We start from the raw sequence: 15,453 nt of genomic DNA on the forward strand, positions 1-15,453 counted from the left end.
CAAATAAAACGGATATAAGATTTTGACCATTAGCTTAATGAAGGGGTAAAATGCCAAAACAGTATTTTGTTTTTTAAAATATTATATCCAATCCTCATGTAGTCCTCAGACAAAGCACAATAACTGTAACATTTTCTGAAACAAAGGAAGCTGAAAGGTAAGGCAGTTAAATATCTGTCGGAAGCCATGCACATCAGGCTTTAGTTTTTAGAGCAGATAGTCTCTGTTTTCAGTTGCACAGAATCAAAGACAGGTAGTTGTTTTGATGCAGAAGTCATGAGCTTAGATAAGGAGTTAGGGCATTTTCTTTTTCTTGTGCTATTTTCCTTTGACACCTACACTGTATTTAGTGCCAGGTTGGGGAGCAAATAATTTTTTTTTAATGTTTTTATTTTATTTTATCTTATTTTATTTGAGAGAGCGAGAGAGCATACACACTCCAGCGAGAGAGCATACACACTCCAGCAAGGGAGAGGGGCAAAGAGGAAGAGAGAGAGAAGTGTGGGAGAGAGAGAATCTTAAGCAGGCTCAACTCTCAGCCCAGAGCCTGACCTGAGGCTAGATCCCATGACTCTAGGATCATGACCTAAGCCAAAGTCAGGAATCAGATGCTCAATCAGATGCCACCCAGGAGCACCATCTTTTTTTTAAACGTTTTACTGAGATATAAGATACATACAGAAATATACAGAAATATACAGCTCAATGAATTACCACAAAGGGAAAACCCTGGGGTAATGTACTCAGGTCAGAAAACAATGTTGTAGCACCCTGAAAGCTTCCATAATACCCTTTCCCTGTTACACCCTGCCAAGGGGAAACCATTCTCCCAGCTTCTAACGTTACTGATTAATGTTGTCTGTTTTGAACCCTAATTAGAACATTCAGGGCATCTGGTGGCTCAGTCCGTTAAGCGTCCGACCTTGGTTTCAGTTCAGGTCCTAATCTCAGGGTGGTGAGTTCAGGCCCCGCATTGGCATGGAGCCTACTTAAAAAAAAGAGGAGGGGGAACACTCATACCAGGGGGGTAGGAAGAAAGAGGCAGTATGTAGCTATGTGTGAAGGTTTTTTAAGTATGAATACAAATTATTTCATTTTATTTGTACCTCAGACATTTTTCCAGATAATTAAATAGGCTTTTTTAAAACTTGGTATAACATACATACAGGTGGTATAACTTGGTATAACATACAGGTGGTATAACTTGGTATAACATACATACAGGTATAACATACATACAGTGAAGTATGCTTATCCTAAGGGTATAGCTCGGTGAATTTCTACATTGAGGAAAATCATGTAAATTCAACCAAGATCAACATAGACATCATCTCTCGCACCCTGAAGCCTTTTGTATCAGTCAGTACCCATTGCCACTGCTGGGTCTAATATCATGGATTAATTTTGCCTATTTTTGAACTTGACTTAAATAGAATCATAGAAATAATCTGAAGGCAAAACATTCATACCATGGGAAGTTTTGTCCAAAACTCTGAAACCAAGGGACGCCTGGGTGGTTCAGTCCTACTTCAGCTCAGGTCATGATCTCGCAGTTTGTGCGTTCAAGCCCTGCGTTGGGCTCTGTGCTGATAGCTCAGAGCCTGGAGCCTGCTTTGGATTCTGTGTCTCCGTCTCCCTCAGCCCTTCCCCCGCTCAAGCTCTGTCTCTCTCTCTCTCTCAAAATAAATAAAATATTTAAAAAAATTTTTTAATCTTTTATTTATTTTTAAGACAGAGAGACAGAGCATGAGTGGGGATGGGGCAGAGAGAGAGGGAGACACAGAATGTGAAGCAGGCTCCAGGCTCTGAGCTGTCAGCACAGAGCCCGACACGGGGCTCGAACTCACGAACTGTGAGATCATGACCTGGGCCAAAGTTGGATGCTCAACCGACTGAGCCGCCCGGGCGCCCCTAAAATATTGTTTTAAAAATTAAAAAAAACAAAAACAAAACTCTTTGGTTTCTCATCTACAGCCCTGGCTTGGCCATTTGAGATTGCCTGTTTTCTGTTAAGTCTCTCTGGAAGCCAAAATTATGCACAGTGAAATGGACCCTATGGGTTTAGAGTAGATGTGAAATAAGGGTCCCATTAATGAAGTTAACAAGTTGAGGATGGCTCTTTGTAGATATTCGGAGGGGTCCAGAGCCCCCTGGTCAAAATCTCTTATTAGCCTTTGGAGACTGACCTTTGCTTGCAAAGACCTGAATAAGGTAGCTTGAAAGAGTCTCTTCAGGGGCTACCTGCCCTGAACCTCAGCAAATATAGGATACTCTGCAAGGAGTCTTTTTCAGTGAACCTAGAAGATCTGATGGATTCATTCTGGGCAGAGGAGAAGCCTCTGTCCCTCCCATCCAACCTGACTTAACCTGGGAAAACAGCTAACCTCCTTCTTTGACTCACAGGTCTCTCCATCTTGCTTGCCTTTCCACAAACATAAGGGATTTTTGTTTTGTTTTTAAATAATTTTAGAGTTAAGAAAGTTGCAAGAATAGTACAGAAGTCTTATTACACCCTTCACCCAGATTCTGCAGTAGTTAATATTTTCCTATATGTGTAAATAATTTCATTTTCTTGCTATATATGTATATATATGTAGATTTTGATTTTTTTTTCTGAACCATTTGGTAGTTGCAGACATGATGGTCCTTACCCCTATGTGTATTTCCTTATATGACCATAATATAATTATTGAAAACAGTGAAGTTAACATTGAAACAGTATTATTATTATTATTATGGTGTTAGTATTATAATCTACAGACCTTATTTAGATTTTTTTAAGTTGTCCCAATAATGTCCTTTATAGCAATTCTTTTTTCTGGTTCAGGATTCAAATTCACGATTACATGTTGCATTTAGTTGTCATGTCTCTTTAGACTATGTTAAAATTGGAATATTTTCTCAGTTGCTTTTTGCTTCTTTTGACCTTGACATTTTGAGGAGTACAGCCAATTATTTTTATAAGGTGTTCTTCAATTTAAGTTTTTCTGATTCTTCATGATTAAAATCATGTAGGGGCATCTGGGTGGCTCAGTTGGTTAAGTGTCCAACTCTTGACTTCAGCTCTGGTCATGATCTCATGGTTCATGGGTTTGAACACTGCACTGGGCTCTGCACTGACAGTGTGGACTGCTTGGGATTCTGTCTCTCTCTCCCTCTCTCTTTGCCCCTCATCTGCTCTCTCACGCTCTCTCTCTCTCTCTCTCAAAATAAACTTTAAAAAAATCATGTATATTTTTTAAACATTTTCTTAATGTTTATTTTTGAGAGAGAGAGAGAGAGAGCATAAGTAGGGAAGGGGCAGAGAGAGGAGAGACAGAATCCGAAGCAGGCTCCATCCAGGCTCTGAGCTGTCTACACAGAGCCCAGCATGGGGCTGGAACTCACAAACCACAAGATCATGACTTGAAATGCAGTTGGCCACTTAACCAACTGAGCCACCCAGGCACCCCGAATCATGTATATTTCTGACAGGAATACCACAGAAATGATATTGTGTCCTCAATGTGCCATGTGTCACGAGAGGCATGATGTTGGTGTGTCGCATTGCTGGTAATGTTAACTTTGATCACTTGGTTAAGGTATGACCACCATGGTCCTCCACTTAGTATCTTAGGGGGAAATATTTTGAGACCATGTTAAATAATTTCAAATTTTCATTCACTTAGTATTAGTATCCGTTAATGATTTTTTTTTTTTTTTTTTGAGAGAAAGAGAGTAGGGGAGGGGCGGAGGGAGAAGGAGAGAGAATCTTAAGCAGTCTCCACAGCCAGCTCGGAGCCCAACACGGAGCCCAGTGCCACAACGGTGAGATCATGACCTGAGCAGAAATCAAGAGACCGACACTTAACTGACTGAGCCACCAAGGTGCCCCTCCATTAGTGATTTTTGCCTGAATCAACTACTATTATTGTGGTTGTCATATGATAATTTTCTAATTGTACTGTTACTTCTACATATATTAGTTGAAGCTTTCCTTATTCCCCTATGTATTTATCGGTAAAAATATAATAGTGTGTCCTAGTTACATATAATAAAATATGAACTGTACATCAGAAACTTGCAAAGCTGTTTGAAATGTTGAGTTATACCATTAGCCAGAGCTCCGATCTTCTTAATCGCAAAGAAAACATCTTGGGAGATTGACTTCTTGTAGAGAAAGAGTTGTCAGCTCATGTGACAAAATGACCCACACAGACAGGAAACTGCTAGGGTCCCACTCTGGGCCAGGTAGATTTCCATCATGCTCCCACAATGAGGGATTGGGAACTGGAGAAGGAAAAGAAACATCCTGTCAGAAATATGATAGAATTGTCAAAACCTGATGAAATGATCCATGTGTATTATAAAATCTAAGTCATGGTTTCATTTATTCTGTGACAGTAAATCTTACTGTATTTTTTAAAAATCAAGATTGAAAAGGTCAGATAAGATAATGGGGGATAGTGTCTTCAATTGATTTATACCAAACTGTGGATAGTTTTCTTTTTTTTTTTTTTTTTTTTTTTTGAGAGAGAGAAAGAGCACAAGTGGGGGAGGAGCAGAGAGAGAGAGGGAGATACAGAATCAGAAGCAGGCACCAGGCTCTGAGGTGTCAGTACAGAGCCTGATGGAGGGCTTGAACCCATGAACTGTAAGATCATGATCTGAGCTGAAGTCGGACGCTTAACTGACTGAGCCACCCAGGTGCCCCTTTATTTTCTGTCTTAATTAAACATTTAATTGAGAGTGTTAGAAGGTATATATGAGAAGTAGAAGGAATCAATAATAAATAAATAAAAGGGGAAATTAATGAGTTAAAGAAAAAAGGGGAAACTAATAAATCTAATTTTTAAAAAATTGATAATATAGATAAACCATTAGCAAACCTTATCAAATCAGGAGGAATGAACAGGTAAACAAATAAGAATGCAAAAAATAGAATAATCATATTATTAAAAAGTATTTTTGTAAAACTTAACTAATATATTTCAAAGCTAGGATGCAGAACATTATTTTCTAGGACTATATGGCTGTATAAAACTTCAATACAAAGAGAAAGAAAACTAAAAGATCAATAGCTAAAGTTTCAAATATTCAGAAAGATTCCTGCACACCACTTCCTGCCATCCCCTATTTCTTTTTTTAGTGTTTGTTTATTTTTGAGAGAGTGAGAGTGAGCAGAGGAGGGGCAGAGAGAGAGGAAGACAGAATCCCAAGTAGGCTCCAAGCTGTCAGCACAGAGCCCAATGCAGAGCTCAAACCCATGAACCATGAGATCATGACCTGAACTGAAACCAACAGTTGGACGATTGACTGAGCCACCCAGGGGCCCCATCATCCCCTATTTCTCAAAAAATAAACAAAAAACAAGTCAACTATCAGACTTGGATGGTCCAGTTGGAGATTTCTTATAGAGCCTTGAAGTCACTTCAAGTAGCATATAATTTTTCAAATAGTTAAACTCTCCAAGAGAATTTATAAAGGAGGGAAGCATTACCACCTCTTTTTATAAAGACATCATTGTTGCATTGATTACAAAAACTGGAAAAGGTGGCATTGCAAAAGAAAATCATAGACCAACTTTGTGACTATATATGCAAAATCCTAAAAAACAAAAATTGAATAAATTAACAATACATTCAAATAATAATGCATTCTGAGAGCAAAGAAATTCATCCTAAAGATGCAAGGTAAATTCGATGTTTAAAGGATTTGTTAATGAATTTTACCATATTAGTAAGTCAAAGGAAAAATACCATACAGTCCTGATAGATGCTAAAAAATGATAGATGATGATAAATAGATGATAGATAATAAAAAAGAATTTGATAAAGTTCAACATTTGTTCTGGATTTCTTTAAAATTTTTTTCTTTTAATGTTTATTTTTGAGAGAGAGAGAAAGCGCCAGAGCACGAGTGGGGAGGGGCAGAGAGAGAGGGAGACACAGAATCCAATCTGAAGCAGGCTCCAGTCTCCGAGCTGTCAGCGCAGAGCTTGATGCAGGGCTTGAACCCACAAACCATGAGATGAGCTGAAGTCGGACACTCAACTGACTGAGCCATCCAGGTACCCCTGGATTTTTTTTTAAATAGTAAAGTAAGACTGTTTTGATATGTTTTAAACACGATAAGACCTTCTTTATGTCAAATTGAAACTCAGTATCCAATTTACTGGCATTCAAGTGAGCAGCCTGTCCCTAATGTAATTTTACCTTTTAGAGTATAGTGAGTGCAGTAATCAAAGAGTGAGGGAAGAGGTATAACACATTTAGAAAAGAGAAGAAAAAACTGTTAAGTATTTGTGGATGAAATAATTACATACCTCCCCCCCCAATACACATACAAAGCTCAAGATGATTCATTCCAAACTATTACAGATATTAAGAAAGTTCAGTGGGGCGCCTGGGTGGCTCAGTCGGTTGAGCATCCGACTTCAGCTCAGGTCATGATCTCGCGGTCCGTGAGTTCGAGCCCCGTGTCGGGCTCTATGCTGGCAGCTCAGAGCCTGGAGCCTGCTTCGGATTCTGTGTCTCCCTCTCTCTCTGTCCCTCTCCCACTCATGCTTGCTCTCTCTCTCTCTCCCTGCAAAAATAAACTTAAAAAAAAATATTAAAAAGAAAGTTCAGTAAGGTGGCTGTTTTAAAATGAGTATAGGAAAATAAATTGATGACTTTTCAATTTCAGTTAGTAATTATGAGGATGAAAACATGCCATTTAGAATAGGAACCTGAAACACAATTGGCTACCTAGCAATAAATATAAAAAGAGAATTGGAGTACCTACATGAAGCAAAGTATAAAAATGTTTTGAAATGTAAGGGAAGTCTTGATTAAATGGAGAAATCTTGATCTTGGATTGAAAGGCTCAATATTTTTCAAAATTGTGTACATTTTCTTATATGAATGGGCAAATTTAAATTGTACGACATCAAGCAAAATCTAAGGAGAGATTTTTTTTTTTTTTTTAGTGTAGTAGAATAATTCTACATTATATACTGAACATGATACATTTGAGAATAGCCAGGATATTTTTTTTAAGTAGGCTCCATGCCCAGTGTAGGGTTTGAACTCACAACTTTGAGATCAAGAGTCGCAAGCTCTCCTGATTAAGCCAGTCAGGCACCCTTAGCCCGGATATTTCTTTTTGTTTGTTTGTTTGTTTTTTCCATTTTATTTATTTTGAGAGAGAGAGAGAGAGCCCGAGCTGGGGGGAGGGGCAGAGGGAGAGAGAGGAAGAATCCCAGGCAGGCTCCATGCTGAGAGTGGAGCCTGATGCAGCACTGGATCACAGGACCCTGGGATCATGACCTGAGTCAAAGTCAAGAGTCGGACACTCAACTGAGCCACCCAGGTGCCCCAAGGATATTTCTGAAAAATAAGTAATGTGAGGCAGCCTACCAAAGTTTTAAAACATCTTATAGAACTTGAAGAGTATAAAGCTGTGACCTGAGAAGAGCTAGTTGAGGGAAAGGATACTGAGTTCATGAGAGATCTCTGATCTATCTGATTTAAAATTGATGCCTGAGAGCATCCAAATGATGGTAAATATATAGTAAAACATGGCTTTTGAGTTCAAATGTTAGGGACTGGTGATACAGATGTGTGAGACAGATTCATGTAGGTAAGGAAGAAAAGATGACTGCTGTGCTTCTGTTGGGGGACTCTAGGGGGAGCCACCTACCCCCCTTCATTGACGATGCAGTGGGGAGACTGACTGCATGTTGGTACCACTTACCAAGATTGACTCTTTATCAAGAAAGACAGTGATTGACTTTGCCTTCCCCCAGTGTTGCTCAGTTTGGGGGAGAACTTGAGGCTGAGGGAGGAGGGGAACCTTGTTTTTCACATTTCCTTCCTTGGAGCATGTGGCACTGTGGCTTTGTCTGCTGTATTAGGGGTATGCAGACAAGTCCTTTAGTAGAAAAATGATCTGCCTTTTTTTTAAAAAACATTTATTTATTTTTGAGAGACAGAGCACAAGTGGGGAGAGGCAGAGAGAAGAAACAGAATTCAAAGCAGGCTCCAGGCTCTGAGCTGTCAGCACAGAGCCCGATGCAGGGCTCGAACCCGTGAACCACAAGATCATGACTTGAGCCAAAGTCAGACACTTAACTGACTGAGCCACCCAGGCGCCCCGAAAAATAATCTGCTTTTTAGTGAAAAACAAAATTTCTAAATAATTTTACCTTATTGTTGAAAGAAGTTAGAAAACAACGTCTCTTTAATTTCACCATGTGCACCCAATTACTGTTTCCTGCCCTTCTTATTTTAGTCTGTGTGATACTATGATTTGTAAGCAGAAATATATTTTTGGTCTTTCAGTGCATTTCTGGCACAGATCTCCTGAAACCCTTGGAATTTCCTAAGTGATAAGGATAAAAGTGTTAGTCATAATTCAGCCCCTTTCAACCATACCTGAATTTTGTATTAAATGAGGTAACTTATAGAAAGCCTCTACAGATGGGCTTTTAAAAATTATTTTTATTGGGGCGTGTGGGTGGCTCAGTTGGCTAAGTGTCCAACGTCTCGCAGTTCACAAGTTCAAGCCCTGCGTCGGGCTCTGTGCTGACAGCTCAGAGCCTGGAGCCTGCTTCAGATTCTGTGTCTTTCTCTCTCTCTCTGCCCCTCCTCCGCTCACGTTCTGTCTCTCCCTTTCAAAAATAAATAAACATTAAAATAAAAATTATTTTTATCATTTATCATTCCTGTTTTCACAGATAAATAAACTGAGCCCCAGGCAGGTAAATTATTTGGCCTAGATTCCCCCCAGTCAGTTAGAGGAATTGCTTGGTTCAGTCTTCTGTCTGATGATTCCAAAGCTCACAGTCTTTCCAGAAGTTCCCCCTACCCCACACCCACAGCAGAGCCATCACTCAGCTATGTCTCCTGCATAGTCCTCCGCAGACTTCTTCCTCTTGAGCCTCAGAGAGTATTGAGGAGGGACTGGTGGATGACTCTTACCTTGAGGTCTGTTTATCTTCAGGTTACCTGAGTCCCCTGTACACCTGTGGGTCCCACCACTTCGCTGACAGCAGGGCTCCACAGGACCTTGGTCAAGTCTACAGAAGGCCCTGCCTGGGGCTACAGCTGAGGGTGAGTTACTGTTGAGAGATGGAGCTGTGAGGGACTAGCAGGCCAGGTAGAAGATCCTCTGGATCCAGAGAGGGGATCTTGGGAAAAGAATCTCTTCTGAAGGAGGAACGTAGGGTCCGAGACCTCTTGCCAGAGCAAAGACTCCTAAGTAGAAGGAAATAGCATCATCCCTTAGCCAGAAGCTGAGCAAGACTCAACTTGGCATCATTCCTTCCAGAGACCCTCCATGGCTCAGGGTAGGGAAAGGGTTGGTTCCAAGATTCAGAGAGACCGAAGTGAAGGGGAAAGCAGAGAAGGTCAAGTGTGATAGGCGTGTTCTCTTAAGGGAAGGAGACCTTGGTCCAACATAGTGCATTTTGCCATCTTGTAGTATGGGATGTGGTCAACCCATTCCCTTACTCTTACTGGCACTTTCTGGACTCTAGGTTGCTCCCTTATCATTTTTGCCACCTTACCTGGCCTCTGGGAATATGGGGAATTCATTCCATCCTGACAAGGGGCAGAAAAGTTCCTGGATTCTCAGAGTTCTGGTGGCAGCAGACCTACTATAGCTATAGATTTTTTTTTAATTAAACTCTACTTGGGAGATTTGCAGGAATATTACTGTCAGCTTTTATGTGTTCTTCATATAAGTTCACCTAGATAAATGTTTACAATCACATCCTCTCTTTCTCTAAATATAATGTTATAAATATATTTTTATACTTTTTTTCTCAAGTTTTTCAGAGTAAGTTACAAACATGATGCTCCTTTACCCCAAAGTACTTCAGTGTACATTTCCTAAGAATGAGAACATTTTCCTTATATAACTAGCAGTTTTCAAAATCAGGCAGTTAACACTCATTTGATACCATTATCCAATCCACAGTCCATATTCAGATGTGAACCAATAATGCCATTTCATGGCAACATTTCTTTTTTCATTCTAGAATCCAGTTGGGATCACCTGCTACCTTTAGTTGACACATCCCTTTAGTCTCCTTTAATTGGGATCAGTTCCTCAGTCTTTGTCTTTCATAAAGTTTCAATATTTTTGAAGAGCATTGGTCAGCTATTTTGTATTAATGTCACTCAGTATGATTTTGTCTGTTTCTTCGTGATTAGATTCAAGTATTCATTTTGGGCAGAATATCACGGAAGGGATGTTGTGCCCGTCACAGTGTATCATATCAGGGGGCACATGATGATATGTCTCATCACTTGTTAATATCACAAGGTTAAGGCTAAGGTGATATCTGCCAGGTTTCTCCAAGGCAAAGTTGCTATTTTTTTTAAGTTCACTTTATTCTTATTTTGAGAGAGAGAGAGAGAGAGAGCGAGCACAAGCCAGGGAGAGGCAGAGAGAGAGAGAGTGCGGGGAAGAGAGAGAATCTAAGCAGGCTCCGTGCTAAAAGCATGGAACATCAAACTCACAAACCGTGAGATCATGACCTGAGCCAAAATCAAGAGTCAGATACTTAACCGACTGAGCTACCCAGGCACCCCCTCATTCTATAATTAATAAATATCTTGGGGGGGGATATTTAGATACTATAGAAATACCCTATTTTTTCACCCAGCTTTTGCCAATGGTTTTTGCATCCATTGATGCTGCCATCTTATTTAAAAGTGAAGGAAGTGACTTTCCCAGGCCACAGAACACAGGCCTCCAGATACCCATTCTCTGACATGTTTGCCACACCACCACTCAGCTGGAACCTTGTAGCCTTGGAGACCAGGCCAAGGCTGAGTAGCTCAGTCCAGGAGGGTGAGGGAGGGAGTATACTCTTTTAGAGGATTGAGTAGTTCTCCAAAGCTGGATTAACTGCCCCAGCTTGCTGGGCCTTAGGCCTTTCCTGCCAGCTCTGTCCCCAGGGGACGGTTCAGTTCTCTCAGAGAACCTTCTCCTGCTTTCAAAGCCCTCCTGTGGCTTCCCTCATGATGAAAAAAAGCAGTGGAATAATGATCTGTAAATAATGAAGTATGTACCTGTGTGTGTGTTTCAGTTACAGATTAGAATAAGAAACATCCTGCCACCCAAATCGAAACACTAACATTTTATTGTATTTCATACCAAAAGTTTTTCTACACATATATTTTTTAAATAATGGGATTTTTTTTTTTTAACTTGAGATGTGCATAGAGAACAGCGTGTAGCTTAATGAATCGTTCCACATGTGCACACTCATATACCTACCACCCAGATCATAATAGGGAACATTTCCAGCACCCCAAAGGTTTCCCCCACCCCTCCCAAGCAGTGCCTAGTCAAAGTGGTGACATAGGTTAGGGTTGCCTGTTTCTGACCTTCATGTAAATGAAATTCAAACAGTAGATCTTCCTTTTTTTAAAACTATTTTTTTGACTTACTGGTATAACTTGATTATTTTTTAAGCAAAGAAGTATCTATATTTTATTTAGCATTCAAGGAAATCACTTTTTTTATTCTAGAGACAGGAATCTAAGTAGTTAATCTTAGCATCATTAAGACAAATTCATTATTCTATCTTGTGAACAGGATGTTCCTGGAAATGTTCCATATCCTGATAATGTGGTGGTTATGTGGGTAAATACATTTGTCAAAACTCATTGAACTATACAATTAAACCGGATTCATTTATTTTATGTAAATTATACCTCAGGAAAGAAAAAAATATTTCAAAAAGCATAATAAGCTCACTGCTCAGTCCTTCTATTACTGATAGGACAGCTAAATGCCTCTTTCACACTAACTGTGCTATATGACTTATGTTGTCTGACCTGTACAATATTTCAAAGCATTTTGATACAATTAAGAGAGAGTGGATATTTATTGTCTGCTAAAAGTAAATCATTAACTCATTTAGCATTATATGTTAAGAAGTTTTCCATGTGTACCCTCATGTACCCACCACCTAGATTATGACAGAGAATATTTCCAGCACTTTAAAATTATTTTCCTTTTTCAAAAGATGATTGATTTGTCAGTAGATTAGTGAGAAAAGACTTCTGTAAAACAAAGCCAGGAGAACGTATTCATTTTGAAAGAACTTTTTCCCCTTGAAACTAGCACTCCTTCTCACATGGTTAGAGCCTGTGAGGCTGGCTCCTCTGTCCCTTTGCCAGGACCCATCACTGAAGAAGTGTCTTTGCTTTCTGGCACTTAATATTACAGAGATGCATTTTGTGTTCTTTGCTCCAGATGTGGACTCAGCCATTTCCCAAGGAGGTTTAGTTCCTTTTTGGTGAAATTAGTGGAAGAGATCAGAATCTGGGTACTAGCAGGGTTTTCTAGTTGGGATGACACCACCTCAAGTTACTTCAGTGAGAACAGCCACAAAAGATATAATTTTTAAAATCAGGAGTTATCCCATTGATGATTTTAACATTAAACATTCAAGTACATCGTAAAATATTTATACTCTTAAACTATGATTTACCCTTTTTCTTTTATAATTTAAGCCACGTAGTTATCTCTTTAATTAAACACCTTAATTAAAAATAACAATTGTTGGGGCTCCTGGGTGCCTTAGTTGGTTAAGCATCTGACTCTTGATCTTGGCTCAGGTCCTGATCTCACAGTTTGTGAGTTTCAGCCCCGCGTTGGGCTCTGCACTGACATCACGGAGCCTGCTTGGGATTCTGTCTCTCCTTCTCTCTGCCTCTTCCCCGCTTGCACTCTTTCTCTCTCTCTCAAAAGAAATAAATAAAATTTTTAAAAAAGTAACAGTTGTTTGGGGCGCCTGGGTGGCTCAGTCGGTTGAGCGTCCGACTTCGGCTCAGGTCATCATCTCACGGTCCGTGAGGGCGAGCCCCGCGTCGGGCTCTGTGCTGAAAGCTCAGAGCCTGGAGCCTGCTTCGGATTCTATGTCTCCCTCTCTCTCTGACCCTCCCCCGTTCATGCTCTGTCTCAAAAATAAATAAACATTTAAAAAAAAAAGTAAAAAAAAAAAAAAAAGTAACAGTTGTTTGTTCTCATTCGTTGAAAATTATTTTTTAACGACAACACTTAATATTCCAGATGAATAACAAGGTTTAGCTTTTAGTAATCATTTGTGCCATAGTTTAAGTAACTATTAGTTTTACTAATGTTATGCAGTTATTTTATTTTGCTTTAAGTTCTTTGTAATAAGTTACAAAAGCCTTTTTCCAGTTTATACTTTAAAAAAATAATAACATTATTATAGAAAAAGCATCCTAAATATAGGATTTCATAAAAACTAGTAGGTGAACTAAAGTGCAAACTTTAAAAGTAAATAAGAGGTAAAACCCAAGCATTTTGCCTTTAAGAGAAAACATATTGTCCTTGTGCAAAGGTGATCTTATTCAGAGCATGAACGTGGCTCCATGGGGCCAGTTATTTAAGTTTTAAGGATTTTGTTTTTAAATAAATTTTCACTTACTTGGTAGCAGCTTTTACTTCCTGGGGGGTCTGTTTTATGCATTCACATTCTGAATTGAATGGCCCTATATTTTTTCTTCTACCACAGTGATTTAAAGCATAGGTTTTTATACAAGATTTACATAGGGACTTTGCATGTTCCAGGATGGGCCTGGTCCCTCACAGCTCTGTTCTCTTTCTCCTCCTTCTCCCCCCAATCTCTGTCTTCACAGGATTCAAATCTTTTTCCAAGAACAGAAAATGATTGAGTACCAGGTAAGTGTGACATTTAAGTAACCTAGTTTCCCTTGGGAAACTGTTCTAGAAAAAATATGTGCATTTCAAGCATATATACTTTGTCACAGATTGGGTTCTTAGAAAACAGACTTGGAGATGGAGGTTTGCACACATGAAGTTTAGTAGGGAGACTCTTGGAACACCTATAAAGAGTGAAGGAAGCAGGATTAGGCAGAGGGAGTTAAACAGCACCAGCTGATCTTACAAGATGCTTTGAAATTGGGATGGCCCTCCAACTCCAACTTTGTCCTGAATGGAGCCAAGGAGGCCTTTAATTCGGAAATCAATCAGTCATTGGTTTTCTGCCCCGTGGTGGGGTACTTAAGCTTGGGTGGGGTACCTCCCTTTGACCAAGTGCGGTTTGCAAAAGGTCTGAAGCCTGCAGTAGCCAGTCTTCTAGCAGCTGGGAGAAATACCTTGGTCCTTCAGGGGGATTTGGGTGGAAAACCACAGTTTTTCTCTCTACATGTAGATACAATGGCAAGATACTTACACATACGGTCTACCCCCTTTTTTTCCAGTTAAAATATGCTAGAGGTGGTACATATTAGTACTTGGGACCACAATCTGTGTTGAGGTTGCAGGAAGTGTTTTTCTTTTTAAGTTTTTTTTTTTTTTTAATTTTTTTTTTAATATTTATTTATTTTTGAGAGACAGAGTGAGACAAAGTGAGACTGGGGTAGGGGCAGAGAGAGAGGGAGACACAGGATTGGAAACAGGCTCCAGGCTCCGAGCTGTCAGCACAGAGCCTGACGCGGGGCTCGAACCCACAGACTGTGAGATCATGACCTGAGCCGAAGTAGGACGCTCAACCGACCGAGCCACCCAGGCGCCCCTCTTTTTAAGTTTTTAAAATGTATTTTTTGAGAGAGTGAGCACATGCTCATGCATGAGCGGGGGAGGGGCAGAGAGAGAATCCCAAGGAGGCTCTGCATCGTCAGCACAAACCTGGACATGGGTCTTGAACCCATAAACCATTAGATGATGACCTGAGCCAAAATCAAGAATCAGAAGCTCAACCAACTGAGCCATCCAGGTGCCCCAGGGTTGCAGGAAGTTTTAACTCCTCTGTGCTTTGTGGCCCACATATGTAATGGAATAAAATGCTAAATTTCAGTTAGAGTAATTGAAAATACAAATATTATTTCTTTTCAGAGGGGACAGGCAGAGAGCTTCCTCTACGTTTATGGAAGTCCTGATTTTGATCCAGGGTATCTGTAGCTTTGATCTAGACTGGGGAACAGATGAGCTCTCCAGTATTTAAATTACTGTCATTCCCTTAACTGTTTTTACGAGTTTGGCAGCAAACAGTTGAACATCTTATTCCCTAGCAAGTCTCGGTGTGGAGTGTTCCCAGCTCCCCCTACCTTCCTCACCATCTCTGGACTGTGAAGGGCCCTGTGTCCTGACAAGACCCCCTCAACCCTGGAGTTCCTGCATTTCCACCTCTTTGGAGGCCTCCCTCCAGCAGGGATATCTCTTTCTGAAGACTCATCCTCTCCCCTTTCCCAGATCTTTTCCCTTGTCCCTACAACCACCATCAGTGCCTCCAACCCTAGAAACCATCACCACTTCCAAACCAAAAAATCCTTGCCTTTCTCCCCTGGCCTCCTTCGCCTCCTGTGGTGATTTCCTTCTCTTGGTGTTTCCATATCCTGCTTCTTATTCTTTCTTTTTTTTTTAATTAATTTTTATTTTTTAGAGAGAGAAAGTGTGTGTGAGTGGGGGAGAAGGGCAGGGAGA

At 40.2% G+C, this 15,453-nt stretch overlaps 2 protein-coding genes across 4 annotated transcripts in view; one reads left to right on the forward strand and one right to left on the reverse strand.

The window, feature by feature from the left end:
* The window catches only part of LOC125915975 (zinc finger protein 420), a 421,195-nt gene that overhangs the window by 351,501 nt on the left and 54,241 nt on the right, over positions 1-15,453 (reverse strand). The gene's annotated exons all lie outside the window — the stretch shown is intronic.
* LOC125915979 (zinc finger protein 568) overlaps positions 1-15,453 on the forward strand; it is a 158,324-nt gene that overhangs the window by 2,166 nt on the left and 140,705 nt on the right. The window contains exons 3-4 of one of the 3 annotated variants that reach the window (XM_049622103.1): positions 8,965-9,074; positions 13,647-13,689. In XM_049622103.1, coding sequence (XP_049478060.1) covers positions 13,675-13,689 — 15 coding nt within the window. In that variant the 5' untranslated portion in view covers positions 8,965-9,074; positions 13,647-13,674. The other 2 variants (XM_049622102.1, XM_049622101.1) reach the window with 2 other exon arrangements.

Source organism: Panthera uncia (genome assembly GCF_023721935.1).
Source record: "Panthera uncia isolate 11264 chromosome E2 unlocalized genomic scaffold, Puncia_PCG_1.0 HiC_scaffold_19, whole genome shotgun sequence".
Classification (NCBI taxonomy): Eukaryota; Metazoa; Chordata; class Mammalia; order Carnivora; family Felidae; genus Panthera; species Panthera uncia.